This window comes from Haemaphysalis longicornis, unplaced genomic scaffold, assembly GCF_048455015.1.
Source record: "Haemaphysalis longicornis isolate Haplotype H1 unplaced genomic scaffold, Haemaphysalis longicornis Haplotype H1 scaffold_1, whole genome shotgun sequence".
Classification (NCBI taxonomy): domain Eukaryota; kingdom Metazoa; phylum Arthropoda; class Arachnida; order Ixodida; family Ixodidae; genus Haemaphysalis; species Haemaphysalis longicornis.
This window is the reverse complement of record NW_027526203.1, coordinates 53,131,145-53,158,962: the sequence shown is the minus strand read 5'-3', so window position 1 is coordinate 53,158,962 and position 27,818 is coordinate 53,131,145. Positions and strand designations below refer to the sequence as shown.

At 44.8% G+C, this 27,818-nt stretch overlaps 1 protein-coding gene and 1 long non-coding RNA gene across 2 annotated transcripts in view; both read right to left on the bottom strand.

Moving 5' to 3' along the window:
- Nucleotides 1–452: 452 nt before the first annotated feature.
- The window catches only part of LOC144176308 (ferric-chelate reductase 1-like), a 103,172-nt gene continuing 75,806 nt past the window's right edge, over nucleotides 453–27,818 (bottom strand). Inside the window, exons 2-3 of the mRNA XM_077705205.1 lie at nucleotides 6,712–6,919; nucleotides 453–2,150 (exon numbers count right to left, since the gene is read on the bottom strand). Coding sequence (XP_077561331.1) covers nucleotides 2,057–2,150; nucleotides 6,712–6,919 — 302 coding nt within the window. The 3' untranslated portion in view covers nucleotides 453–2,056. The remainder of the gene's footprint in view (nucleotides 2,151–6,711; nucleotides 6,920–27,818) is intronic.
- Nucleotides 20,279–26,909, bottom strand: LOC144176324 (uncharacterized). Its single transcript, XR_013323792.1, has 3 exons — nucleotides 26,525–26,909; nucleotides 24,740–25,009; nucleotides 20,279–21,857 (listed from the first exon to the last, which is right to left on the bottom strand). It is a non-coding gene; the product is annotated as an uncharacterized LOC144176324 (long non-coding RNA).

Genomic DNA, 27,818 nt, shown 5'->3' with positions numbered 1-27,818 from the left:
CAAGCTCAAAACAAGGTAAATTTTCAACTCTTCTGACGTGTCTTCCTGAGCTTGCCTGCTTTTTGCGCTGCACGAACTTATGGAGCACCGATGCCAACTAGCCTGAACTCAAACTCTGCTCAACTAGCGTGTAATGCCTTACCGCTTGTCTCTACCCTATGTCTTTACATTTGCATTGATACTTCTTTCTCCCCATTTTACCGCTCTTGACGTTATTACACCAAACTAGAACATAGCCTGCTTAACCTTCCTGCATTTCTCTTAATTTTTTTTTCCTTCTTTCTTTTTCTAAGAGCACTGAAAGAATGCTGGAGCATGCGTGAGCTGAAACGCGTTTTGGAACTGAACAATGACGTATTATCTGTCTTTCCTGTAGTGAACGTAGTGAACGTAAAAACATGGGGTGGACTGGTACTTGGACAGAGACATGCAGAGACGGTTCATCTTGAGAATTTTTTATTAACAGTATTCGGTCAACTTTTAACAGCCCCACTGGAAACCATTTCCAGCAGCTCCAGTGTACCTAAAAAGCATAATATACTTTTTTTCGGCTAGATAAAGAGATGGCATGGCTATAGCATTCTTGTTAAGCGTATCTCAAGCAGCACACAATTCTGAATCACACGAGCTGCGTCGGTTTGACGTATCTGCACTAATAAATACGTTAAGGATATGCACGCTGACACTGACCGCAAGAAAAGACACATGCATCCGTGGTGTTCGTGGGCCATACTGCAAGTGAGCGCCAAACAGTGAGTTGTGATATTTGGGAACAACAACTATCAATGAAAACCGAAGACACATGTAAGAAAACTGAAAGTATGGTACAACAGAGAAAATTGCAGTCGTTTAGCAGGCAGTGAGTTACACTGTTCTTTCCATCTCTCTTTTTAGAAAAATCATGGAATGTAACGAATATTACGAAATATTGAATCGAAATATAGTTCGAGAATCTCCTGTTGTATAGCAAACCATTTCACAATTATGAACTACTATGCCTGTACAACGTTTTGTATTGCACTCCCAGGCGAAGACAAACTTCCCAAGGGAGGTTTCATTGAGGTATTCGTAGGCAAGGTATGTTACAAATAGGATTAAGGTTAGGTATCAGCGTGCAATTGACGTAATATTGCTCAGTTCTCGAGCTCTTCCCAAATCCTTGTTTTTTTCTCTTAAAGGGTTTCATTCAGAGACGAAGATACAAACCTCCAAATGCTGTTCAGCACAAAAGCTTTAGATTTCGCACTATTCGTGAGAAGTTCGTTCTTTCTATAGAGGTGAAAGCGCTTCAGAAGCCATCTACACACGGCCTCTTACAAAGCAGCACCGTGAACAAGTGTCGCATTGAGTCGTCTCTACAAGCAAAAATTTCGGTGACGTGAAAAATCGCAAATAGCTCGGTTATGGGTCCTAGTCGTTTTAGTGCTACGTTGCTGCGTTAGCCACATTTTGCTAAAGCGGTAAGGGGTTGTGCTCCAGTGGGCTTGAGACAGCCTTTGCGTAAACATCTGTTCACTTACTCGTGAGGGACAAAACAAAACCATTCTTATCCAACAATGAATCTCCTTGACGCTCACTAAAGCTCGCTGTGCAGTAGCACGCCAGCACCCTGGAAAAAAGTAGAGCACACTGCCTTGCGTCCTTCGCGCCCTGTGTGCGGATGAAACAGTTGTTTTGAAGTTGTGCATATCAACTAGCACCGCGCTTACATGTCAACATGATGTTGCTGCCTACATTGCTCGAACTGCGTCATCCTGACACATGTGTATCATTCTCCTATAGGCTGACTACTACTGTGTGCCTGATACCAGCAAGACTAAAACGTAAGAACGTAGATGCAGCTTCGGTTGTATGGTGAGGCTGAGTTAACACCTCCCACGAAACTCTATGCGGATTCACTGTCAGCTAGAACTAAATATAAGGCGCTTCCGGAACTTGAGAGGCAAAATTATAGCAGGGTGGCGAAAGTGGAGGTCAGCAGCTTTTCGTTTGCAGAGATGAAACTGGACACGTGTGATCTCGGGTGCCCTGTGCTCTTGCTATGCGCTCTGTCTTTTCATTTCTTCTTGATGTACTGAAGCGTTGGCACTGCTGGAACGGCCGCCACAAGGCCAGTAAAGTACCGGGAGTACGACTCGACCACTGTCGCCCTGAGTGGAAAGAGAAAACGCCAACGGATTAGTGGCGTCAAGGAATGGGCGCAATACATTTGCTGCCAGTGCAAAGGGACACCATACTAGGTAAGTACTTAAAGAGACGAATATATAAGAGAAAATGGCAGAATGATTAGTGTCTGCCTTGTGCATATATATGTTTTCTATGTGACCAGGACCCTAGGGGACGGGACCTTTGACAAGCTGCTGTAGCGCAGCTATTTAGGCCGAGCATTATCCGTCTGTCGCACCAAAGCACTCCGAAGCCTGAAGAACAAAATGTGGTTAGGAAGGTCCATGGAATCGAAACCCGGACCTTCACGTCGTGAAAACGGCGACCTGACCACTAGCCATTCCAAAAGCAAAAGGGGTACGGGGTTAGCCGCGGCGGGGAACAATAACATGTGCAGCCAATGGGAAAGAAAAAAAAGTTTTGTAAGCACGCATTGCGCAACTCACAGGAAAAAAAAAGGACAGATAGGAATTTTCACAGTTAGTACAGCCAAATGAGATAATTGTGAAGTGAAAAAAAAATAATAAATAAAACTAACAACGAATTCAATCGTCCATATCACCGCCGGGTCTCCGACGAGGGGAGAGGGGCCGCCCGCTCTGCTGTTTCTCAGCCCTTGCACGACTAGTGCAAGCTGCACCAATTTTACTAGTTCTCTGTACTGGCAAATGTTAGAGTGTTTTAGCACAGCACTTCTACCGTATGTTCCGAGTATTCCGTATGTGCCGGGGCCCGACTGGGCATGCGCGCATTCGTACCAGTACCAAGTAATCTTTTCTAAACCCTCATCGCATACAAAATTTGTAGCATAAGTGTAATGAGGGTGTAGGAGGTCATTACACCTTTTTTCTTAGGTTCCAACTGTCTAATTGGTAGTTTTACACCCTTTTTGTGTGCAGTCTGGCTACAAAATATATCTCGCCACAAAAAGAAAAACTACTATTGTACCGGGCTCTTTTCTGCCCTTCAACTATTGTACACTTGTATGGGCAACACCTGCAACCTCAAATCTAGACAAACTAGCCATTCTTGAAAAACGGGTGCTTCGCATTGTTCTTGCCTTGTCGTACAGACATAAAACACAACATTTAGTTCGCAAACATGACATAGTAAACATATTCAGCCTGTAGAAATACCGCTTGATCCGGAACTACAAACGCGAAAAAATAAGACGTCTAAATATGGTTGCAGTCTAGCAAGCCTACAATTGCACGAGACTCCATATACACAGTGAAATAAACCCCGTTGGGCATTACCCCGCGTCCGTACAAGCTATGGTCATCAACTCCTATCATATCAACTACCCCCAACATTAAACACACTCAGTGATGAGGGTTTCGATATTGATAATTCTTCACTGTCATTTTTACGCAGTTATCTTGCCGACAATCCACGTTCTACACAAGAACATATGGTTCATTGATAAGATTGAAATAAGTGCTATATAACTTTGAGTGTGTTTTTAACAAGAAAAAGCTTGATTTGTTTAATGAATTTGTTAATGAGTAGTCTTGAATTGTTTGTGCGCATGTTTTTTGTTTGTTTGATTGTTGCTTTTTTAATGTACTATGCAGAGCGTAGTAGAATGTAATTTTTTGTATTTCTTTGTTCACATTACGCAGAGCGTAGCAGCATGTCATTTTTTTCATTTCTTTCTTTTTTACTACACAGAGCTTACTATAATGTCAGGTTTTTCTTTTCTATTTTTATTTTTTCCTCACTACGCAGACCGTAGTACAGTGTCAAACTCTACCCTCTATTGCGGTTTGCTGTCGCTGCCAGCTGTAGGGGTGGTGGGAGCTCCGGCAAGCGATTTTCGTTTTAACTTGTATTGATGGAAATAAAGACTATTATTGCTATAAAAAGGGCGTTGGCTGACTGCAACCACCTGGGTTTCAGTAGGGTATTGAAAGGGTGGGAAATGAGTGTTTGTTATTTGAGTACAGCGAAGATTATTAAGGCTGTAGTTTTCAACCTAGTTTTCAAAACGCCCACCTCACCGATTGTGAAAAATTCTCAAGTTCACCGCCATGGCTTCTCCTTTTGAAGCAGTAGGGCCCCCTTCATATTTGGATAAATTATTGTTATGGTTTTAACAGTTATTACGTCATAATTATGCCGCACGCCAATCAGTGGTAGTGCCAGAAAATTTTATTCTCCACCTCCTAATGTATTTGAAAGTAAAATAATATTTTAATCCTGTTCTCAACCTTAAATCACGTGGGGTTACGCAATCAAGCGCCGTCAGGCGGGTAACTAAAAAACGCCACAGTTATAGCAAGGAATATTGGTTCAAGAAATAACAAAGTTTATCAAGCCGAGCTGTCGGGCAATAACTAAAAAGTAAAAAGACAGAAAAGATGCCGTGTGAGTTGGCGTCTTCCTTGAATACCACCGAAGAAACGCCTTTTTGGTGCAGAAAAAAAGGGCTGTCAAACCGCGCACACATTAGTAGACAACTGGAAGACCTTCTCTAGCTTTTTGAAATCAAAACTTCACCCGTTGGCTCGCCCCATAAGATTAAATCTACAATTTTATCCACCGAGCGGAAATTGGACACAATCCATCACAAGAGGAAAAAGCGTGATGCTGACTTCATTCGGGACACTTTTCTTGAGCAGCGAAGATCATCATCAGCTGGCCGAGATGACATAAATTCTAAATTCTTAAAAGCACTATAGCACTGTTTTGTAGCTTAAATTAGCCAGTCTTTAAACGAAGGAACCTTGGCCGATGATTGGAAAAAAAGCTAAAATAGCCACCATGTTTTAAGCAGGAAGGAGGGAAAGCACCGCTAATTACCACCCGATTGGTCTAACTTGGGTTCCATCAAAGCTCCTTGAGCATATCAAAGCATCCACCTAATGACCTAACTAGAATCAATCTTTTTTTTCTACCATTTTCAACATGGTTTCGAAAGTGTTTTCCTGTGAAACTCCATTAGCTGAGTTCACACAAGACCTACGGCAGCAAATTTATGATCACATTCAAATCGGTGCACCATTCCGAGACTTTTCCAAGGCGCGCTCCCCACAACCCCCTTCTTGATAAATTATCCACTCTTGGTGTAACCCTAAACCTAAACATTTCTCAACAGGACGCGTTCAGCTTACCTTTGCTAACAATTTCCAGCTAAAACTTACCAGCGTTACTTCCGATGTTCTCTAGGGCGCAGGCTTATCCCCTCTATTACATCTGATTTGCATTAATGACTTTCCCAGTAATTTGAAGGCCGATTTCCGCGTTTCACAGAGGATTGCGTTCTTTATAATCCCCTTCATACTCGTAACGATGCCATCACCGTAAAACGCGACCTTGACACCATCACTTTATGGTGCGATAAGGGGCATATGTCGCTAAACCACGCTAAATTGAAAGTTATGTCCCCCACGCATAAAAAGATCACAACACACGAAATTCAGTTTTCGTTGACCATACATGCTCTAACAAATATCTAGGAGCTCATATGACGCTATCACTATCATAGGTAAAACATATTGGAACCATTCGCTGTGAAGCTTCGCGCACATTAGGCTACTTGCGACGTACCTTAGAATCTGCATCTCCCGATATAAAGAAACTAACATATCTAACATACGTGCGACAAACGTGAGTACGCATCGTCCATCTGGCATCCTTTACAAGCTTATCTCACCGATGATTTGGAAGCCATTCAAAACAGCGCAGCTCGTTTCATTACTTTACAATATTCAATACATACCACCGTAACCGGAATAAAACAAACGTTGTCACTTCCATCGCGACGCATTACTTATCGTCTCTGCCTTCTTCAAACTTTCTTTTACTTCAACAATTTAGGGCAGCCTTTCCAAAACGCCCACTAAGAAAAACATCACGCCTGTCCCATACGCACGTCTTGACGACCCCAAAAAGCTATGAAGACGGCGATGAGCCGCTGATTTCCCCCCAAACCCGTAACACTGCGGGGCGCACTCCAAGATAATAATGTTTCTTGTAGAGACCACTAAACATTTCGCGAATGACTAACCTGTTTGCAAAATCTCCACGATACGTCCTAAACACCATAGTTGTCTTTGGCGTTTGTAGTTGTATTTTTACTGCATACAGTATAATGCTAGCATTAATTTAGCGTCTCTCATTCAATTTCATGTTTTTGTTATGCTTATTCTTTTCGCGTGTTTTCTTCTAATCAGTCTGCACCTTCGTATTGTTACATTGTTAGGAAGCTCTAGAATATGCGCCCCCCCACCTTACATAACGCGTGCGGGCCCTTAAGGGTGAATAAATGAAGCAACTGAAATGAGAACTTATACTTCAGTAAAATATGCTCTTTGGCTAGTTGACGCATATAGCGCTGTTTTTCTTGCACGTATACGCCTCGTCGAGCAGCGCGCAGCCTACGCCAGGACGACCAATGCATCTCCGGGCTAGAAAGCTAGGTGCCTGCCCTGCCGAAGTTTCCCTTCCACTCCATCACCATGCACGTAAACTGGGTGTGGGAGCGTGTTCCTTGCAGGAGTGGGAGCTGCTGCTACACAAGGATGCCCCGCAGCGAGCACTTACATGAAGACCACTTCTCCCTCGGGCGTGTTCTGGGGCGGCAGCCAGAGGAGGGACACGTGGCTCTTCGGGTGCGCGTCGTTGTGCGTGACAGCGCTGCAGGTGACGGGATGCGTGCCCTTCACCTTCAGGAAGGAGCCGATGCGCTTTTGCGTACGGGGGTCCATGGCCGCGATGAAGAAGCCCTTGAATGGCGCTCCGCCAAGCTCCACTGCAGAGAAACACGTCACTGTTTAGACATACACGATTCAGTGACCCTCTGGTGGACGCAGCTCGAAAAATGGACCGACGAGAGCTAAACTTTGCCTCTGCGTTTCTAGCGCTCGTTTTTGTCTCTTCTTGGCCTCTACCCGTTCTTTGTGCCTCGCCTACATGAATGTTTAACCAACAAACCCAACTTCAGACTCGCATAAAGGGTTGGCATTAACGACTTTCCCATGCCCTGCCACGAATGCATGTACTTACATTTCGTGTTCAGCGGTTTTGGAATAATTTTTGTTGCTGTTTTTTTTAACAAGACAGCACGGTCACCGCCGTTTCATCGACATGCGCCTCTGTCCATAGTTTTAGTTGTTCGTGTTTTCATATTTTAAGCTGCTATCAGGTGCTGTTGACTATTTATTACTTATTTATTACCTATGTGTGGTTACGTACTAAGCTGTTACCTATTTATCTGTTTAGTACGCGAGTCTTCGGTCAGGCCATGAGAGGTGGGCACGTCACTGCACGTGAAATTAAGCTTACAGCAGTAAGAGTAGCAGCAAAGATGAGATTGCAATAGTTATAATTTCACTTATGATGGCCTGCTTGAACACGCCCGGTCGGTGATAAAGGCAAGCACAGTAGATAGGTCATTCTTGTATCAGGAGGTGCGAACGAGAAACGACTGTTTTAACGTGGTGGTAACGTGGTAGCGCTTCTTCCCGTTGTCTTTGTTGTCCAAGTTTTGTTTTTGCGCTGTTTCCCATTATGAACCTATACCAACAAGCCCAACTCGCAGTTCTTCTAAAGTGGTACTATGGACACATTTCGTGTAAAGTGCGTTGGGGTGACTAGTTCGGGAAGCGCGGTGAGAAATATTGCTGTACTTATTCAACTAGTGAAACAATGTGTACAAAATGCATTGCCGGGCCCTCTTCCGGCAAAAATGAAGTGCAGGAACATTAAGCAAAACTTTCTGCTAGGCTTTTTGGTGATTGCTTGATATGGTATGAAACGCAACAAAACAATTAGGAGCCACACCACTCTGTGAAGTTGGACGACCAGCAAAACTATTAAAGACGATAGTCTTTTTTTCGATAACTAAACGCTAACATCAAATCAAATCAAATCAACTCTTTATTTTTGTCGTGAGAGAGAGAAGGAGGAATAGGAAGTGATATTGGTCTGCTGTCTGTCGCTCTGTTCAGGCGCCCATTCAAAAGTTAAAACGAGCCGTGGGACGAGGCTATTATGTACTAATATTATAGATTACTAAATCTGGAAGCGTACTCAATAGTGTAAACATTGTTCGGCAAAATGAGAACACTGCGGTTATTCCAGGTTAGACATTAACACATAGCTGGTACTAGCACTATCCTTGTAAATAAATGTAAACGTGGGCGTGATTTTTGCCATACCAAACATAAATAGTACTTAAAACAATAATCTAACCATAAATACAAAAATGTCTCGCGCTTGGGCAATGGGCTCGCAGCTCGCGCCATCAACAAAAGGTTCCAATTTGTGTCGTGGCAGCATTATAAAACGCGGGAAAATTGAATTTAATTCACCAAACCCTTATTGTGTTTACCCTACGCGGACCTAGATAGGAGGGGAACAGATTGAGGGGTGAACTAGTGACAGAATGAAATATCGTTTTCATTGGCTCCCAAAATAAAACATGTTTAAATGAAAACGTCCATTAAACCTTTTATATCCTTTGAAGGCTGTGCCACCAAATATTAGTGTATTCAAAAACTCATTTTAAACGTTCTTTTACTTGGTATTCAGCTCTGAAAGCCCCCGTACATTGTAAGTATTGCGGCTGTTCCATAGACAAAAGCGCACACAAGGAGGGAGGCAGCCTAAGGTGGAGTAAAAGAGTGCAGGCGGAGTAGCACGTGCCGTTCAAATGTTGCAACGAATGAATGAATAAATTTCCTAAGTTTAGGCTTCAATTTCTTAGTTTTTCCTGAATGAAAATTATATACGCCAAGCTTCTTTACGTCCATTAAAGGTTTCGGTTTGAGGGAGGTTCGCTTTAAAGGGAGGAAGCTAATCATCCCCTCCATTGCCCCAGTTCCCACCCTGGCTTGAATGTAATAAGCTACTTACTACACCCTGTCGCGTAAATACTTCAGCTACAAATGGTACTCACGTTTCATCATAGTTTCTTTAAGTTTGTTGCGCGCGACGCTGCCTTATCTTCGCTATAAATAGCTCCCAATCTGGTCAAATCCTGTCTTCCCTTTTTCTTACTTTAGAAAAAAATTTGGCACAAACATTTTCGAAAGGCAGCACCTGGCGTATTTGCGCGAGTTTACCGCACGTGTGTGCGTCGTCAGATCCACGCTCCCACTCAGAGTCATTAATTGAGCTCCGCAGTCATTGACCTACATCTCTGGCCAGCGCGACGGGGCCCTCTCAGGCACGACTGGGAAAAGCGCTAGAAAATGCTCTCCCCACTAATTACAGCTGCGTCACACTAACGTCTCTTTTTCCCTTTTTGCTCTGTTCAAAGAGATGGCCGTGGCAATAGCTGCAGCAGCAGAACAACCAAGACTATCGCAAGAGCATCCAGAGAGCAATGAGTTGCTTTCGTGGCAGTCATTTCCTTCCCCTTGGCTTAGTTTAACGCGAGTTTACCGCCAAGACCCCAGGGATGCGTACCGCGTTGTCCACTCCGCTCAAACAGCCGGGTTCCTTGCCCCAGCGGCCCCCTTTCCCGCCAGCTTTCTTTTCCCCGGCTGCTGGAGATCATCGCACGGACTCCTATTGTAACCGCAGCGATCGTGAGGTGACCCGACGCTTACGCGATGAGTTATATGAACGGGAGGTAAAAAAATCGCCGCCTATCTCCTCGCTTCGGTGCAAACCTGCTCGCTTCGCTCTCTTCTGTCCCCCGCCCACTTGTCATGTTCTTCCGCTCCCGTTTCGCTCCTCCTACTATACACGTGGTGGCGGTTTGCGCAAGTCAATTGCCTTTTCGTGCGTTTCACGGCTCTCGTATCATCTGTTGAGACATTTTCTTAATGTTGCGCTTGGCGGTCAAGGCACGAGTCCAAGGCTCGTGCGCCAGCCCTTTTTCTATTTGGGACTGAAATGTATTTTTTGATGCGTTTTTTTTTTCTTTTGCCGCCCCAAAAATTGCTCCCACGTCTGTTTTTATTTAACAGAACACTGCATGTACTACTTAAGTATTTGCGTTTTGGCTCAAATATTTTTCATTATTTCTTTTTTCTGAAGAATGTCGAGAAGTATGAGCTGGGCTTCCAGATTAGTTGTTCGCAAATGTTTCGACTATACAGGGTGTCCAAGCTATCATGCACCAAGATTTAAAAAAAGAGTAATGGCGTAAGTTGAAGGAAACCCAGTGCATAATGTTTGCAGTACTGTGCATAAGCGGACAGTAATTTTTTCGTTAATGATATTTAACTAATTAATTGTAAACAATTATCTAACTCGAGAATTACTGTCCTAATCACTGAAGTGTCAATGAGGCACTTGTAGGTACACACGAGGAGCATCTAACTGCGGTGCTTTCAACGGCGAACTAATTGGGTACACATTTATTCTGATTGATAAAACAAACCCGCGAAATACGAAAAAAAATTTGTGCCAATCCACCCTGTGAATGTGGTTGGAAAGCAAATCTGTAAACGGCACCCACAAGGATTACACAAGCGACATCACATAAATTCACTCAGTGAAACCAGAGAGAAGTGAAAGGCACTTAACCACACCCTCTATTACTTCAAAGAGATATTCTTGGTAAGGTTAAATTATTGCATGATGCATGAACGGTAGTTGGTTGAGTTGTATTGGTGTCGCACATGAGTGGAAACACTTCTTTTAAAAATGAAAGCTCAAATTCGGTGTTAGACGATCTCACTTCTCCGTCTCTACCGTCGCGGACGTAGGCGACCAGATCGGCAGCAGAGACGGGGGAGGAGCAGGAAGAAGAGAAGGAGCAGGAAGAAATACTATTCAGATTTCTGAACGGCCCAGGGTGCGGCCCAGGGGAGTGGTTCTTTCTTCACTGGAGCCCATATGCAGTCCGCGCCGCCTGTGCTCTGCCCACCAGATGAAGTTGGGTAGGCAGACAGGTTCTGGACAGCAGCATCTCCCATTGCTCTTGTTCGGTAGTTGACTGAAAGAAAGGAGGGTGCTGATAGCTGAAGTCGGACACTCCGATTATGTGACAGAGTTTTCCTACTTCTGAGCAAAATTTACATTCAGCGTCATAGCGATTCGGGTGCATTAAGTGAAGACGCATCGGGTGTGGGAAGGAGTCGGATTGTATGAGCCGTAGGGTAGTTTGTTGTAAGGCGAAGGTAGGGTCTGTCTCTGAAGGTGATGATGCTGGGTTATTTATGTCCCTGAAAGAGACAAGAGGGTGACTGTCCTCGTGCCGCTCCATAGTACGGGGGGTAAAAGTGCAGGCTTGGTGGGCGTATTCGTTGCCCTCCGTGTAAGCGTGAGTGCGTGTCCAGATGAGCTGAATGGAACCATTTGGGGAGTAGTTTTTTAGCACACGCAGCGGAGGTCGGGACACCAAACCCCACTGGTAATTCCGGAGGCTTGTTGGGAATCGGTGACTACCTTACGAGGTCTGGTTGAGTGAGAGTCAAGGTGATGGCTGCGTCTTCTGCTGCTGTCATGTCTTCTGTCTTGAGTGAGGCACAAGCAAGGAGGTTGGTTCTGTGGGTAGCCGCTGATGGCGTAGTGCTGCCTCGATGTTGGGAGGCGTATGTGTAGACAATTGCATGATCCCCACCGAGGGTGCTGTTGAGCGCTTGAGCCCGTGCTTGTCGGCGACCCTCGTCATGTGAGGCGTTCATATTTCTAAACAAAGGAAGCATTTTTAGGTCTTATCGCAAATGTCCAGGAGTACAGCAAGCGGAGTGACATTCTGTGCTGCCCAGCAAATCTGGTGAAGGATGCGGCGACCCGCCGCAGTTCTGCTCATTGGGAGCTTCTGGATAGAAAGGTGGTCCTCTATCAACTCTTCCACCGTGTTGCAGAGCCCCGTGCTACACAGCAGTCTTTCTGTGGACGTGCTCATGGGAAGACAAATGGCTTGCTCAACCACCTTTCTAATCATTATGTAAAGCATCTTTATGTCCTCCTTGCCGAGAAGAAGACAGGGGGTTTATGTAAGTGATTCTCGAGAGGACTTAAGCTTGAACTAATCGAAAGGTATCGGATTCCTTGAGGCTCGATTCTGGGTGGCCATTCGCCTGATCATGCATATGATTTTATTGATGCTGTCTTTGAGGCACTGCAAGAATACGTCACTCTTGGTGTTGACCTGAAGATGTAGGCCCATGATCTTGAGGGTGGGACATGGAGTGATGGCCTGGGCATCAAGGAGCATTTGAATGTGTTCCTTGAGCTGTCGTTTGGCGTGAGGGCGGACGACAAGAAGCTGAGATTTTTTACTTGAACGCTGGAAGCCACAGGCTTTAGCACATTGTCGTACTAGAAGTGAGATGCCATGAGTTGGTTTGAGCTTCCTTTTATCGCTATTGCGTGGCATTCAGCGAGAATGCAGGGGTTAAACCCGTAGATGTGCGTGGTGAGTGCACCACTTGTCTTCCCCGTCTCCCCGTGGGGTCGTAGCTAAAATGGTATGACAACGGGCTCTGGCTTTGTTACTCTATTAGTTCCACGTTCGATTCCTGGCGGTGCCAGTAAGTTCTTTGATTTGTTCGCGGGAGTCTTCTGTTGACACCAACGGTCGCGAAAGAACCCTTAGGGGGTAGAGGTAAAAAGCTTTGCTTTAAAATACCATGTGACGGCGCCTCCGCGCGCATCGTAAAGCAATGCCCTCAAACAGGCTACCTTTGAGTTAGCCGGAATGAAATAAAGAAAAGAAAGAAAGAATAAATCGCGACCGAGTTTGTGCCTCATCTGCACACGCACCCTGCGAATCTCGATGTTGCTGCTTCTTACATGCATGCCATTATCAAGGTGATGCGCTGTCTATTCGGGCGGGTGACACGCGAAGCAGTTGCTTTCAATCAGCTTATTTGGGGACGCTGCTTTACAATGCGCGCGGAAGCGCCGTCAAATGTTTTTTTTTTTTTATATTTCGCGGGTTTTCATTATTCGTCAGAATAAATCAGTACGCAATTAGTTCGTCGCTGAAAATACGGCAGTTAGATGCCCCTCGTTCCTCCACGTACAAGTGCCTCCTTGACACTTCAGTGATTAGTACAGTAATTCTTGAGTTAGATAATTAATTACAATTAATTAGTTAAATATTATTAACGAAAAAATTACTGTCCGCTTCCCCACAGTACTGCAAACATTACGCACTAGATTTCCTTCGAGTAACTCCACTGCTGTTTTTTTTTTAATCTTGGTGCATGATAGCTGGGACACCCTGTATAAGCGCCTCGTTCAAAAATAGTTTTGGCCAGAACACTGAAACGAGGGACAGACACACCAATATTTTTGCGTTTAAGTCTTTGAAAACTGCATCATCATCAGGTTCGCTCTCGTTGCACAACAGTGCACGCAATGCGGTTGACGAATGATGTCACAATAACGAATACGATAGCACGGCCATTTCGACCATGCCCACACCGCGGCGAAAGTATATCTTTAACTTTAGCGAAAAATGGGCGTTTCTTCGCCTCCGCGTGCACAAGTGTGCGCCGCAATTGCGCCGCCTCTGCCGAAGATACCGTGTGAAAGAGTGGACGCCCAGCACATTGGCCCTCGGTCGCGCACTCTTTCATTGCTAGTTTACTGTACTTTCGTCGCAACGCTTCTGACGTCCTGTTAGCGGTAAAGCCGCCAGGTTGTGGAATGCTCGCGTTCCACACATGCAGAGCAGCGTAGCGCCTGTGCGCTCGCAGTTACTATATTACCGAACGCTGGAGGTTACCACCGGGTTCGCTCACGCCTGAGGCGCATGTGGAGACACAGCTTCCTTGTTGCCTACCTAAGGTACTCAAGAAGAACGTCGTGTGACCGCCAATTACTTCATACAAAAATGGAGTTCCCACATGACAAGGGCGATTGAATAACAGTCAACAATTTTATCTAACTTAAAATACCACTTGTTCAATGCAAGAAGCCCATGGTTAGTTTTTTTTTCGCAAGAGGCACTGGTACCAAGCAGAGTGTGAACAAACGTTGGCGTAATTCTGCCTGATCAGCGCTTTTCTTTCCATCCGTATAAGCACGTCAAAACAGACATATCTATGCTGACATTTTATTGCGTTTTATTTTTCACAGATCGATGTACTCAGGACGGCATGTCGTCGATTGCAGGAGGTAAAGAAGTTTGATGGTTGAGATGTACTTAGGCCTCGCGCTTTGACGAGTTATGTTGAACGTCTTCAAGGGCTATGGACTCTACACCAGGGAACGCTAAGTTCTCTTATCGGCTTGGAAGACACTTTTTCTGGTATACGCGTTGTTTTATTTTTGCCGCGTTGAAACTTTTGCCCCGCCCAGTTTGGTGTACATTTTGTCCGCCAGTGTGCCCACACTGTTCTATTTTGTTTTTCCGTTAACGAAATAACAAACAAAACGCAGACGGAGCGATTACAGGATATGAATGTTGATCAAAAGAAACTCGCGCACATGAAGGAACACTTCGTGTATGCGGGCGCGAAGGGTGCTCAATGCGATAGTGTAAGCTAGCCGGTTATCACACACGATGCGGAAGTGGCAAGCACAATTTTTCTTCAGCCCACAGCTGCAGCAGAGGTACAGTCTGTGATAAGTAAACTGAAGGACTATTGCGCTGCAGGACGTGATGCAATTAAATCAGGGTCGATTACGCACGTGGTAAATGAAATCAGTGATGTGCTGGCCCACATAAAAGCTTACCATTTCTACTGGAATCTTCCCCGACCATCTTGAGCTTGCACGTGTGACGGGCAGACACAACTTGCGCGTGTGTGTATGTATACGGGTGTGTGTGCGTGTGTGCGTGTGTGAGTGTACGCGTGCGTGTGGAACGTTCTGAAAGTTACGTTTCACAGTGGCGGGAGTTGGGTCGTCGCCTCTGAGCTGAGAGGACGTGTTTTTTTTTTAAACGCGCTCCTCCTCTTCGGTGTCTTCTTCTTGCGAAGCGTGCAAACGTGGTAACATGTGCTCCCTCGGAGCGGTGGCGTGAGCTGCCTTGTTCCCGGGGAGGAGCGATCTTGCCCGTCTCGCGTGTTGCTAACGTCGTTCATTTCAGTGGAGGTAGGTTTTATGTGTCAGTGCGTTGTTCTAGATTTCTACGATGACTTTTCATTCCAAGACTAACACTGACTGCTAACCCTAGACGGCAGCCCCGCACGACACCGACGCAGCCATCGACTAGGCGGCAGACTAAGCCGCTCGCTCGAGAGCCACACCGAGATCCAGCACCCTCGCAAGGGACATGGAAGGCCATCGAAATGAAAGGTGAGTCCCTCTAACCAGAAGAGTTCGCTAGAGAAGCCGGCTGGACTGAGAGCCACAGCAGAAGAGGTAACCGAGCCCTTGCAAGGCTAGAACTAACGTCGCACGAGGCCGCCCGCCAACATGGTGCCGGCAGCCACGCTACAGCCAAGATGCAGGCGTCAAGAGAACTCACGCGCCCTCACCCGCAAGGTTTGAAGAAGGCGCTGAGGGAACCAGAACTACCTAAAGAAGACATTAAAACAATCCGTCGACGAAAGAACGGATTAGACTTGTAGAAAAGCAGGCAAGCACTACTGAAGGACGGCGTGCGCCACGCCGCTCGAATCGACATCGAAGAGACAGCATAGGATAGCCTACGAAACGTATACTAGTCGTGACCACGCCCAGCTTCGATCGTGCCGCGCGCTCGGAAAAGACCGAAAAGATAATCATAAACTACCAAATCGACGAAATCAGCGCCTACGCGACCCCCCCTGAAGGCACGCCGAAGGCGTGCCTTCGGGGGGGTCGCGTAGGCGCTGATTTCGTCGCGTAGGCGCTGAAAAAAAAAAAAAAAAACATGAGGTGTGTGACCACGGCGGACTCTACGGTCACACAGTCGACGTGTACCCATGCCCCGCCGACGCTTGCCTTCAAATCTGCCCCACGTGTGGGCTTAAGAATACTCCCACCGAACACCCCTGCAAGCCACGATGCTCCACCAGCGGATTCGACCACAAGACTGGTTACAAGGCCTGCAAGCAGAGGTAGCGCACACTATACCTACTGCAGCCACGAAAATGAGAAGGAGAAAGACAAACAGCGCAAAACCCGCAATCGCGCAGCAAGGTGGCGGAGAGAGCAATTTCTATAGCGAGTTGATTTGGGGTAAAAGCTTCAATGTTAGAGGGACGCTACCAAGTGTTCAATGGGTTTGTACCTAGAACAATAAGCTTTGCCCAAATCAATCATCTGCAGCCGTTGCTCAGTGCCGCGTCCCTGCGTATATGCCGCTGATATATGCATACTCGTTTCATACATAGCGTGCAATGCTGACAATGGAGACCATAATAGGGCACTTCCTGTGACTATAAAAGTAGCGCGCAAGGCTGCTGAAAGCAATCACACTGCAAATACTGTGAAATCAATATTTACAATTACGATTTCGTTAGTGTTATCTGAATAAACTAAGTTTGCGTACGTTTACTGCTGCAATATTCGACAGTGTTCGGTTTTGGGTATTTCTTACGAAAAGAACTCAGAGATAACTCCACGTGTTCAAACGGAGTGACAGACGAGTGCGCCTGAGCTTCGAGCAGACCGGTATCGCCACTTCTGTCTTTCCCTGCAGCCATTTCGGCAGCATTAATTTGTCTGCGCTTATTTCATTTCCTTAGCTTTATCTTTGCTTTAAAAATACATCTTTCCAAAAAAACATACCACGTTGCGTTTCGGACGTTGGTGCTTAACACGGGTTGCATTCCCCGGCGCGCGCATGGTTACAGTAACTCAGGTACGACGCGAGGCGGAGCAATACAATTTGTTTATTTCTTCCTGCGTACTACTTCAGCAGATTCCACTGCGTTGCGTGGTATGTATGAAACTGGGTATAGGGCACTTAAACAAGTGTTAGCCGAAGCTGCTGAATTTAAAGCTGTTTTTCGCGAAACGGAGTAATGAAAATGAGGGGTCTAGTGGAAGGCTAGATAACTTCAATTGCACAAAAGAGCTGAAAACGGACCACCTGTTCCTGTAGCTTATGTGGCAGTATTTCGCGCGTTCGCGTACCCTTTAAATTATTCCGGAAAGCATGCCGTGGTGTGTCAACCCGCCGTCCGGTTTGTACGTATGTGCATGTAATAGCCATGTCCTTGCTTCTTATGCGCATTCATTATTAACCGCACAGCTACTTCTTCGCTTCTGGCATGGCCTTCAGAGAAATGGCGCCTCTCAAGTTGAATTCGGAACCTTGGCCGAAAGAAAAGTACACAAGCAAGCAAAAAAGTTTCGCCAAACCCGGCAGCCTTTGCCTTCCTTTTCCTCCCTTTTTTGAGCAGGGAGGGAGATCGACCTGCCATCGACGGTTGAACAGTGAAGCCAGGGACGACAACTCGTGTAAGCTTCACGCGTTAGCCTGTAGAGTAGGAGGGACACTGCAATGCCCGGCAAAGCAGAAAGTAAGCCTTAGTGATGAGCAACTCATTTGGGGCCGCTCTGTTCACGTAAGTGGCGACGCTTAAAAGCACCGCAAAGCGGCCGGCAGCCGCAGTAGGGCGTTCTCTTGCCGGCGCCATGAGCGCCAGTTGCTCGGGATTCCCGCTGATCACTATCCTTAAGCGTATGCGAGCGTATGCACTATCCTGCCGCAAGCATTCTTAAACGGATACTACCGGACACACTAAAATATATGCATGGCACGCATAGTTGTGGTGATACGCGATATCTTCTCTTGTGCACTATTCTCAGAACTTCCTACTGTCTGCTGTGTTGCAATGTTCCCGAGTGTCCAACCATCAAAGAGAGTTGCGTCGCACATCATACGATTTGAAGCTAGCAATGCAATCAGGACGACGCTATTTAGGCGTGATGTCAATAGCCAGTATCGGCCAAGTCTGCACTCCTAGACCCAGCAATCAGTGTGGGGAAGCAAACTAATGCAAATTTTCGGAGTGTGTACACGAGTTCTCGTGCAAGTAAAGGTGAGTAGCGGTTCAGGGGCTTCTCGCTACTTAACGGGATTGTATTGGGCCCCAAACATGCATGTAGCAGCTTTCCGGGACGCAATATTTGATGCAAACATTCAGATAAGCGCGCCGTTAAAAGGAAGGGACCCCATCGTGGCGTGAATGAGCCATGCGAGATTACTTATCGTCCAAACATTCCTGGTACGCCAAATCCGCTCTGAGCATATTCAACACTGCCATTGAATGAATACTATAGCACACACTAAAAATTTTTACGCCCAAAAGGGTGCTTCAGCTTGTCGCCGCAGGAGCACCCTAAAAACTGAATATTTTACGCCCTTTAGGGTGCTTGGATTTTGTCGCCGCAGGAGCACCCTCTGTGAAGCACCCCAGAAGACAGGTGCCTCATAAACACCCTTTTCCGCCTAAAAGTATCCTAGGGTGCTACTTTGCACCCCAATCTGTAGGAGCATCTTCTGCAAAAGCACCCACCTAAAGGGGTACAAAACGGGTGCGTCATCCTCGGTTCACAGGTGCAGCAGGTGTGAGACCACATATTGCACAATATCACACACGATTATGGTATGAAACATTCGTGCTTTCCAAGCTCGGTTCTGTGAGACATTCCATTGAAGCTCAACATCAGCTGATAATTTCCTTGAACTTGTGTCACCGATTGTTAAAACATCAATTTAAAAAGTCAGGAGCCACATCTCAGTACAGTTATAACTTTAGAGGTAGTTGATTACCCAAAACTTCGTAAAAAACCAATTATATGTTCACTTTGCCGAACTGCAGTACACATCCTTCGAGATTCACTGCAGAGCCTAACCATGCTGTGCAGTGAAAGCAATTAGGTGTGCAACACTTCAACCACACAAAACTTCCTTGAACCTTAAAACCCTTGGCTTCTTAGTATTGCATCAAACTTCCAATCAAGGTAGCTACCTGCAATGTTTAGTGCCTTATTCTTGAGCTGAGCAGGAAGGTTCAATATCAAGGAAGACCAAATGCAAAATGTATAGTTTCCTCCGTAATGCGGCTCATAATATAGTTCCCTCCGTACTGCGGCTCATAATCGACTTATAAAAGTTGGGTACCCAAGCCATTTATTTTCGTTTGCATTATTCTTTTTGCTTTACGGAAAAATATTCATATGGTACAGCACTTGCAAGGTTTGGTGGTATTTGGAGTTTTATAAACATATCTTTAGACTAAATGACCCCACATAGCAATAGCAAGAACTGCAAACATCACAGAACAATGCATACAAGTTCCCTGGTGAAGCCCATGGTTGAAATGTAATGCCATTGTTCAGAAAACATTATTTTATCATGAGGCTAGCTTGTACATGGTGCCTTGCATTATGTCCCTGCCGGTGGATGTGGGGTCATTTGTCACTGTTGCAAATGAAAACAGCCAGGGCCCATTAGTTTTGGCTAGTATTACGAGGTGCCTCACAGTAAGCATTCTACGTCGATAGACTTTTGTAGAGTTGACTAGAACTGAAATCAGCAAAAGATTCTCTACAAAACATTCATTCTATCCGCAGCTTTAGGGTTTGCTAATTTCCATAGTTCGGTTTCTTCTGCCTTTCTTAACAACATTTTTCTTTTGATAAGAAGGTGCACAACCAAAAGCAAAAAGCTTTTCTGTAAACCTTTGGTAGCTATATAATTATTACAAAATATTTTACTCTAAATATGGCAGCTTAAACTGATAATATTTGCATGTAAAAACATTAAAATAAGTTTAAATTGATCATAAATTTTTAGCTGTTTTTACGCAAAACTGTACATGGGATATGAAGTGCACCACAAGGAGGGCTTTGGATTAGCTTTAGCAAATTTGGGACATTTAAGGTGCACTGAAATCTCTACACATGCGCTTTTTCACTTTCTGTATCCACCAGGAAAATGGCTGCCAATTTAGACAGCGATTCTAAATAGTAGTTGACGTGCATTTTAAAATAATCACAAACATTATAGCCACAAAATTAATTTTTACAAGTTGTAGACATTGCCCGTTACACCAGACATTGGACTACACTGTCAAGAGCTTTGACATCTACAATGACGTCTACAAAGCAGGCTTATACTGGTAGAATGTTTCATACCATAATTACTGTGTGTTCAGAGCTCACGTGTGAAGTATGGATACTGCTGCTTCAGCAAGAACCGAGGATGAGCACCCTTCCTGGTTCTGAAAAAAAATAACAGAGGAAATGCCTTAAGCAGGATTCTGAAACGGGGTTGAATGAAACAAGATTGAACAAGAAATTCTTTCAAAACATGTAAAGCAATGCAAACAAATATTTATTTCAACTTATTTTTACAAAAGACCACCTCATGAAGACTGGTAGTGGGGTATTGGCTCAAAAAAAAAAGCAGAGAGCACTTATACAAATGCTACAGGGAGCCTTCGCAGCCAACAATTGTTTGAACACACCTAAACTAATCACTGTTCAACAAACTCATAAAAAATGTTTGAATGCATAAAAAACCAGTGGTAAACACAGGAAACAGTTAAAACAGAATGACGGCACAAGTTTGTCCCGTCGTTCTCTTCTGTGTCCTGGGTTTTCCTATGGTTTTTCATCCATTCAAACATGTACCAGCTAGCCCAGTCCAACGCCTTGGTATCATAAAAATATGGATAGTCAATCCTTACACAAAGTTGAAAAAAAAAGAAAGTATAAAGTAGGTGACAAAATTAAAACGACAGCAAATTGGTTGGCTTTTAATTTTAAATGATAATATAAAAAATAATGGCATGAATGAAAGTGAGCAGCACGCGAAGTACCTTGTTGCTAGCCCGACATTCCACTTTGAAGCAAAATGTCCGCTTTCAACACTACATAGGCTAAACATGCAATGAGGCATTCCTTTAGGCACACAAAATATACCATAATTGTTAAAAAAGCTACGAATTAGTTGAAAAAACCTGACCACGACAAATTGGAATTAGTGACTAGATACAGTTTCAGAAATACACAGCGACATCATATAAAAATATATGGTTCCCATACAAAGAGTGATCATAACAAAAATTCAGGACATTTATCAGACTGGCATCAATGTGCAAAGCAGCTTAATGAAGGAAGACGGTCTTCATTAAAAACATGTTAATATTGGGAGCTCATGTGCTTCCCTGCAAGTTGGGTGTGTAAACCCACTGACATCTTAACTAACCCGCCTGAATCATCACTTGATAGACATTGAGGAATTTTACGAATTGGTTTATTGTAGCCAGCTGTCTAGTTTATTTCCCTATTTTTCTTGGCATTTCGTGTCTAATTCTAAATTTGGTGACTAGATAGCTTTTACTATGGTCATGCACTGGTGACAACGAATATTTGATTTTACTTTAAAAAAATTTCAGTTTTGTTTTATTGCTCACCAGCCAACGATCTGAAATATCAGAGGTGCTTAAAACGTATGTTGGCATTTCCTTCCTGCAGTGTAGTACAACTAATCATGACTTTTACCATAATTTGTTCACAAATCGTAATATGTGGAAAGTATTCAGCTTAATGAAAATGTCATTTCAGAAACATGCACAATCAACAAGGCCTCAATGACTCTCATGACGTGGTCCACTTGTTTCTGTCACAAATAACCTGAGTGCAGACACATTCCACCGAAGACGAAGGTAACATGCCCTCTTGGGTGATGAATATTTAAAAAGCCTTACGAGTAAATTTGCTGCTGAGCACGTGAAATTGTGGCATTAAAACAAAAGATCCCTCTGCGGCATCGTTCACTTGGAGGAGCGCTTGACCACAAACTTTGAGAAGCTGGAAAATGCTCCATGAACCGCTCCAGCCAGCAGAAACGATGCAGGACACAAGTTGGTAGGCGGACCGTTGGCATCCTGCGATTGTGAAGATATTTCTGTTTAGTAGATGCTCTTCTTTTTGTACCACTGTTTATTTCACCTTTAACAAGCAGCTGAACTCCTTAACGTTCGCATAATAAAATGCTGCAATGCAGAACAGTTAGCAGGGTTACCTCAATTTTGCTTTTCTACGAATTAACACAATGTAGGTAATCTGCACACAACTACAATCAAACTACAATTTTCACCTACTTCACTGCTAACATCAGCGTTTGACTGCTCAAGCACAAGTACAGGTTAGACATGTGAGCAATCTGCTAAACGTATCCCCACAAACTGAACAATCAGGCATCAGAAATCGGCAAGGAAGGAGGTGTCACGTTTAAATGGCACTTTTTTTGTTCAAAACATAAACAACACCTGGAAGCTTGAAGCGTGAGAGGGGGTCTTTCACGCTGACAATGTCAGAACATAGCTTGCTAGTGGGCACCTGCACGATGTGCACAATGTGTTTCTTGAAAATGCGTGCGAAAGTTTGATTGATGTGTAGGACGAGAATTGCAGCACGTTTTGACACAGGCCTTGTGGACGCTTCTGCCTGCTAATGTCAATGTGGATTCTTGCTAGTCGCCCTCTTCGCTTCTTTCTGAATATAATGCTTTAGGCATTATATTCAGGACAACGACTGCATCAAAACGTGCAGCAATTACCTACGTCCCACACATCGGTGAAACTCTCGCACACATTTTCAAGACACGCAGTGCATACATTGTGCATGTGCCCACTAGCAAGCTGCGTTCTGACATTGTCAGCGTGAGAGACCCCCTCTCACGCTCCAAGCTTCCGGGTATTGTTTATTAGATTCCATGCGCTGAATGCAAATCAGTGTACATTGGCGAAACGGGCAATCTGCACAGAAGATTAATGCAGCACTGGAACGAAGTGAACAAGGGCCATGCAAAAACAAGTCCACTGGCAGAGCACCGTGAGAGGACGGGACACGTGGTCGACTGGAACAAGACAAAATTACTGACAACTGAGTGCAATCTATCTTCTCGATTACTGCTCGAGTCCCTCATTGTTCGGACGACGCCCAACATTATCAACATAATGGATGGCAATCTGCACCATATCTATGCAAACTCATTGCGCCGCGTAATGCCCAATATATAGCTTCGTTTTCCACGACCCATGCTCACCGTGAACAAGCAACAAACCGTTAAATGGCTTTCTTGACTTGGTCAGTGACCTACGTTTCATCACTGCAATAATGCTTTTACCTGCCTACACGGCATTCCGTCAAACACTGGACTACACCACATGAGCCATTGGCGTTCTTAACCTGCACCAGAGTATATAACCTTTCACTACTGCTATGAGATAGACCCATAAACGCACTTCAATATGGCCTTTATATTTAGCTCTTGGAAACATTATGTATAATTTTACCTTTAAGTTGCACCTGCTACAGCAGCTGGTACTATACCAAAAACATGAAAAAAAAACGGTGGTTTAACACGCCAAAGCTACACTTGGGATATGGGGAGCACTGTAGGGGAAGGCTTCGCATTAATTTTGACCATCTGGGTATTTTTGTGCGCATCGAAATCTCCAAACACGGGCGTCTTTACGTGTTGCCTCCATCTGAAAAGCGGCTACACCAAGCGGTATCTAACTGACATTCGCCTCCACAGCACACCACCCTAGCCACGGCAGTGGGTTAAACATATAAAATAAAGCGAGTTTTGGAGTGCAAATGAAAATATTAATCACACGTCTTATTTTCCCAATCGATGTACCTTTTGAAATCCACCATGCAATCCCCCCTCCCCTACTGGCCTACCAAAACACCTTTGTCTCAAGAGGTAATCAGGCTGTTGTTAATGAAGTAAGTATTTACAATCCGAGACTTGCCACCGTTAAAGTCATGCACTTTGTTTTAGAGATAAGCGACATTAGCCATTTGCAGCACCAGGAGTTAATTGTGTTAAGATCAGATTGAAAGCATTGACGGTAGTAGTTAAAGAAATTGTGTGATAAATTACAACATCATCTGCAAATAGACCTACATGGGAGGATATGCAACATGGAAGATAGACCAAGCAACCTGCCTGGGGGGACAACAAAGTGGCACGAGCAAAAGAAGTATATAGTTATTAGAAGTAAACTGCATTTGAGAAGAATGAAAATTTTTTGCTCAAGTGAGGACATTAGGGTGAAGTTTGAGAAGTAGTCTGTGGTGTGCAATGCGATTGAATGCTTTAGAAAAATCGAGAAAAACTACCGCAGTTTGTAAGCCTGTGTCAATGGATCAATGTAGATCGTGAACAAATCCTGAAAGTTGTGTTTCTCAAGTAACCCTTGTGAAAACCGTGGTGATACTCGAATGTGATATTGTGATTTTATAAATAATTAGCGACCTGAGAGTGGATGAAATGTTTCCTGACCTTGCATATGGTGCTTGTTAGGGAAATTTAATGGTGAAGTACCGTCTCCTGATTTAAAGACTGGTGCTACCTCGACTATCTTCCAACTATTGAGATTAGTGCCGGTCATGAGAGACTGCGAAAAAAGCGCTGTCAGAATTCTACAGACTGCGGGATGTACTTTTCGGTATAGTATGATTATTAGCAGTATGATCTGAAGTAGACCAGTTTGTATTGCAAGTTTAAAACCATATCGAAAGATCCTAAATGTTTGCTTGGCTTGATTACATACGAATACTTGCTTCAAAGTCAGTTCAATTTCTCTTCTTGCCCTTTAGTCGTCAGCCCCAGATTCTCTTCAATATCTCTGCTAAGCAATGACACGCTCCATACGCACAGCACTGCTTCATGAAAATGTTTCAAATAATCAGAGGCCACAGCACTGCTAACAGGTATACATCATGGCAAGTTCCACAACATGCAATAACTAACCTAAAAATACATAATCGGTGGGTGCACCGATATGGCAGCAGTGCCTGGACCGATGTGTCGAGCAAATGCGCTGACTTCTGAACGGGTGGTCCAAGCGGCCAGATGATGGATGAATGACCATTCCTGGCGGCAAAGCGTACGGAGCACCAACGAAAGGCCAGGCAGTACTTGGGTACAGCAGGTGCAGTGTCGGTTGGCCAAGGGAGGCCCTGGCAAAGCCTTTGAAACTGGACTGGAAGGCAGCTGACCCAGGACAGCCAGCAGCAGCACCTGCAGGTGCATAATCTGTGAGTGTGCTGACACTTGTTGAAATACAAGAAGAGCACACACAAAGCATGAATGCTTACATCAAGTAGATTTTTAATCGTTTAAAGACAGTAACCACCAAGGCACTAATAAGAACATTCCCGGAACACCCCAAGTGAAATTTAGGTCACAGTAAGAATGTATTTATTAGACCCGCAGGTACTGTGAGTGGGGTATGCATGATATATGCAAAGCTAGCTACTGAGCTAATTTGCATGGAACGCATGCTAGCAGCTCATCTGTATCCCTTGCTTTCAATCGGAACTGCTGTGTGATAGTTGAGGCTCCTCCATTTCAATGTCTGACTTGTATCTGCACGTTCAATTCTCCAATATAAATCGAGTTGAGTGAGTGCCTACAGCTTTCTTGTTAGTCTCTGTATGGCCTGCGGTTTTGCGAAAATGAGAACTTGCGAATTGGCTCAATTTTCTGCACTAATTTAAACAATACATATGCCTCTGATATCAAGCCCCAGACTTCCCGAGAGCTACTCTGACAGAATCGGCAGGCGCCTCGTAGGCGTTGTGAAATCTCCCCCACTACCCCGAGACTATGCTAACTCCCTGCGAGGCCACATGCGCGCATTTCACCTTCAATTTGCACGTATGTGAATTCTATACCTCTATGAACTCTCAGACGGGCGTCGTCATATTCGTGCCGGACTCGTGAAACTCGGCAACGTAAATTACCGCACTCGCTCGCTGGCGCGCGGCCCGAACTCTCTCACCGTTTCCGGCCCTTGCATACTATTTTCTCCACCTTGCACTTTGTAAATTCTCATGTTTAACCACACCTCGTGCGCCCTCATCTCTTGCCTGCTTTTCTTCCAGCACAACTCCGTCAGCACCCGGTCGACGCGTACGCTGTCGGGGCGCGTTGGCGAGCGAGTACGGCAATTTCGCTGTTGTCGAGCTTCACGAGAACAGCACACATATCGCGGCCCGAAGACCGCGAGGCGTACGGTCGCCGGTCTCGCGAGCGCAATAGCTGCGAAGCGCACTGCACGGAATTCGTGAAGGGGGGGGGGGGGGAGAGACGCCAGCCATGGAATCACGTGTACGCGTTTTCACATGCACTTCCAGGGAACCTCCTGTTCATGTTATTTCTTGGTATACCGCGGGTATTCACGAGGGAGGACTAATCACAGCGTTGTGCCACTCACGCGAAATTGCGACTGCGATCTGCAACCGCAAAGGCACTGTTTGAGAGACACATAAACAAACGCCCCGGTGTTAAAGAGCCTTGCGTGATGTGAAATTATTAGCAGCCGTGTACCATAGCGCGAGCATCGTAGCCAAGGTCTAGCTTCAGCGTAAATTGATGCTGACTTCTGCGGAAACGGTGGACTGGGCGCCAAACAAGTATACTAACTCACGTAGGCTCTCAGAGCAAACGAGATGGGGGTCTAGCGAATTACTGACCCATAAACACCAGAACTCGTTCCAACCAAATACAGAATAATAAAAAATGCGTACTTACCCGAGCAAAAACGATGTTTCCAACGTAAAATTCTCCTTCACTGTCGTCTTCATCTCGCGGACACACGAACACGCTTTATTCTGATGCAACGTCACCCACTTTTGACGCGCAGTATTTTATCCGGCGATGATCGTTCTTCCGGGGTCCCCATGTTCAACACACGCGTAGGTTAGAAGGGTAGACATCACCCATAAAGCTTCTATAACTATGATTTAAGCTTGAAATAGATAAAACAGATTAAATCACGCCACCAACCACTCGGCACAAAACGCCATGAAAAAACACACACAAAAGTGAGAGATAGTTGCCAGACTTCAAATGCAGCACCTCTATGTTTGACGAAAATTGTGTTACTACTGTAATGTTGGTAATTATCTTTCTGCTTTCAAAGTTTGAAATGTGTTTATAACTTAAATTTAAGGTTTTTAAACACAAAAAGTGAATACACATAAAGTAATTGACATATATACTGATATTGTAAAGAGGTTTGACGTTTGTTTTGGTTTTGTTTTCACGGCGGGCTTCTCAAGAGAGAACGTGCGAGAAAACGAGCTACTTTGGGTTTAGGAATAGGGCGGTAAATGTCGGCGTGATAGAAAGCAAGGAACAGGTTCTTACCCTGGTCGTTAAAAAAGGAGCTAATAAAACCCTCACGTAAAAAAAAAAAAAAAAACAAACAAAAAAAAAAACGTTTGACGAGGAATCGAACCATTGACCTACAAAACAGTAAACGGACGCGTTAACAAACAGCTATGTCGGCGGGCGGTGTTCGAGGCGCCTAAAACAACTCTATACTTACGTAAGTTGTCAACGAATATTGTTGCTTGTGTCTAGTCATCGCCACCTTTAACGATGGTCTAGTTTATGCTGCATTTTTGAAATTCTGGCTGTCCTAACGCTTGTTTCTCACGCACCAGTCTTGCAGACGAGGCCGCATTGCTAGCGCTGCAAGCGATTGAGCCAAAGCTCCATTATTTGACTCAAGAAAAGCTATCGCAGTCAACCCGACCTTTTCTGCGCAAGCCACGGCAGCCACGAAATAAATGGAATGTGCCGTTAGAATTATGGCGTTGATAACGCTTGTTTGACCGGCACCGTCTTGCAGACAAGCAACGTCGCTCTAATACTACAAGCGATGTCACTCCTGGCATGTCAGGCGCATCAAACCCATCGTGTAAAACGACTGCTAACAGTGCGAAAACCTCTGAGTTTGTAACAAGTGGGGATTTGCGGTGGCGGCGACGTAATAGGTACAAACAGCAGCGTAGGGTTACAACCTTTCCCCGAAAAAAAA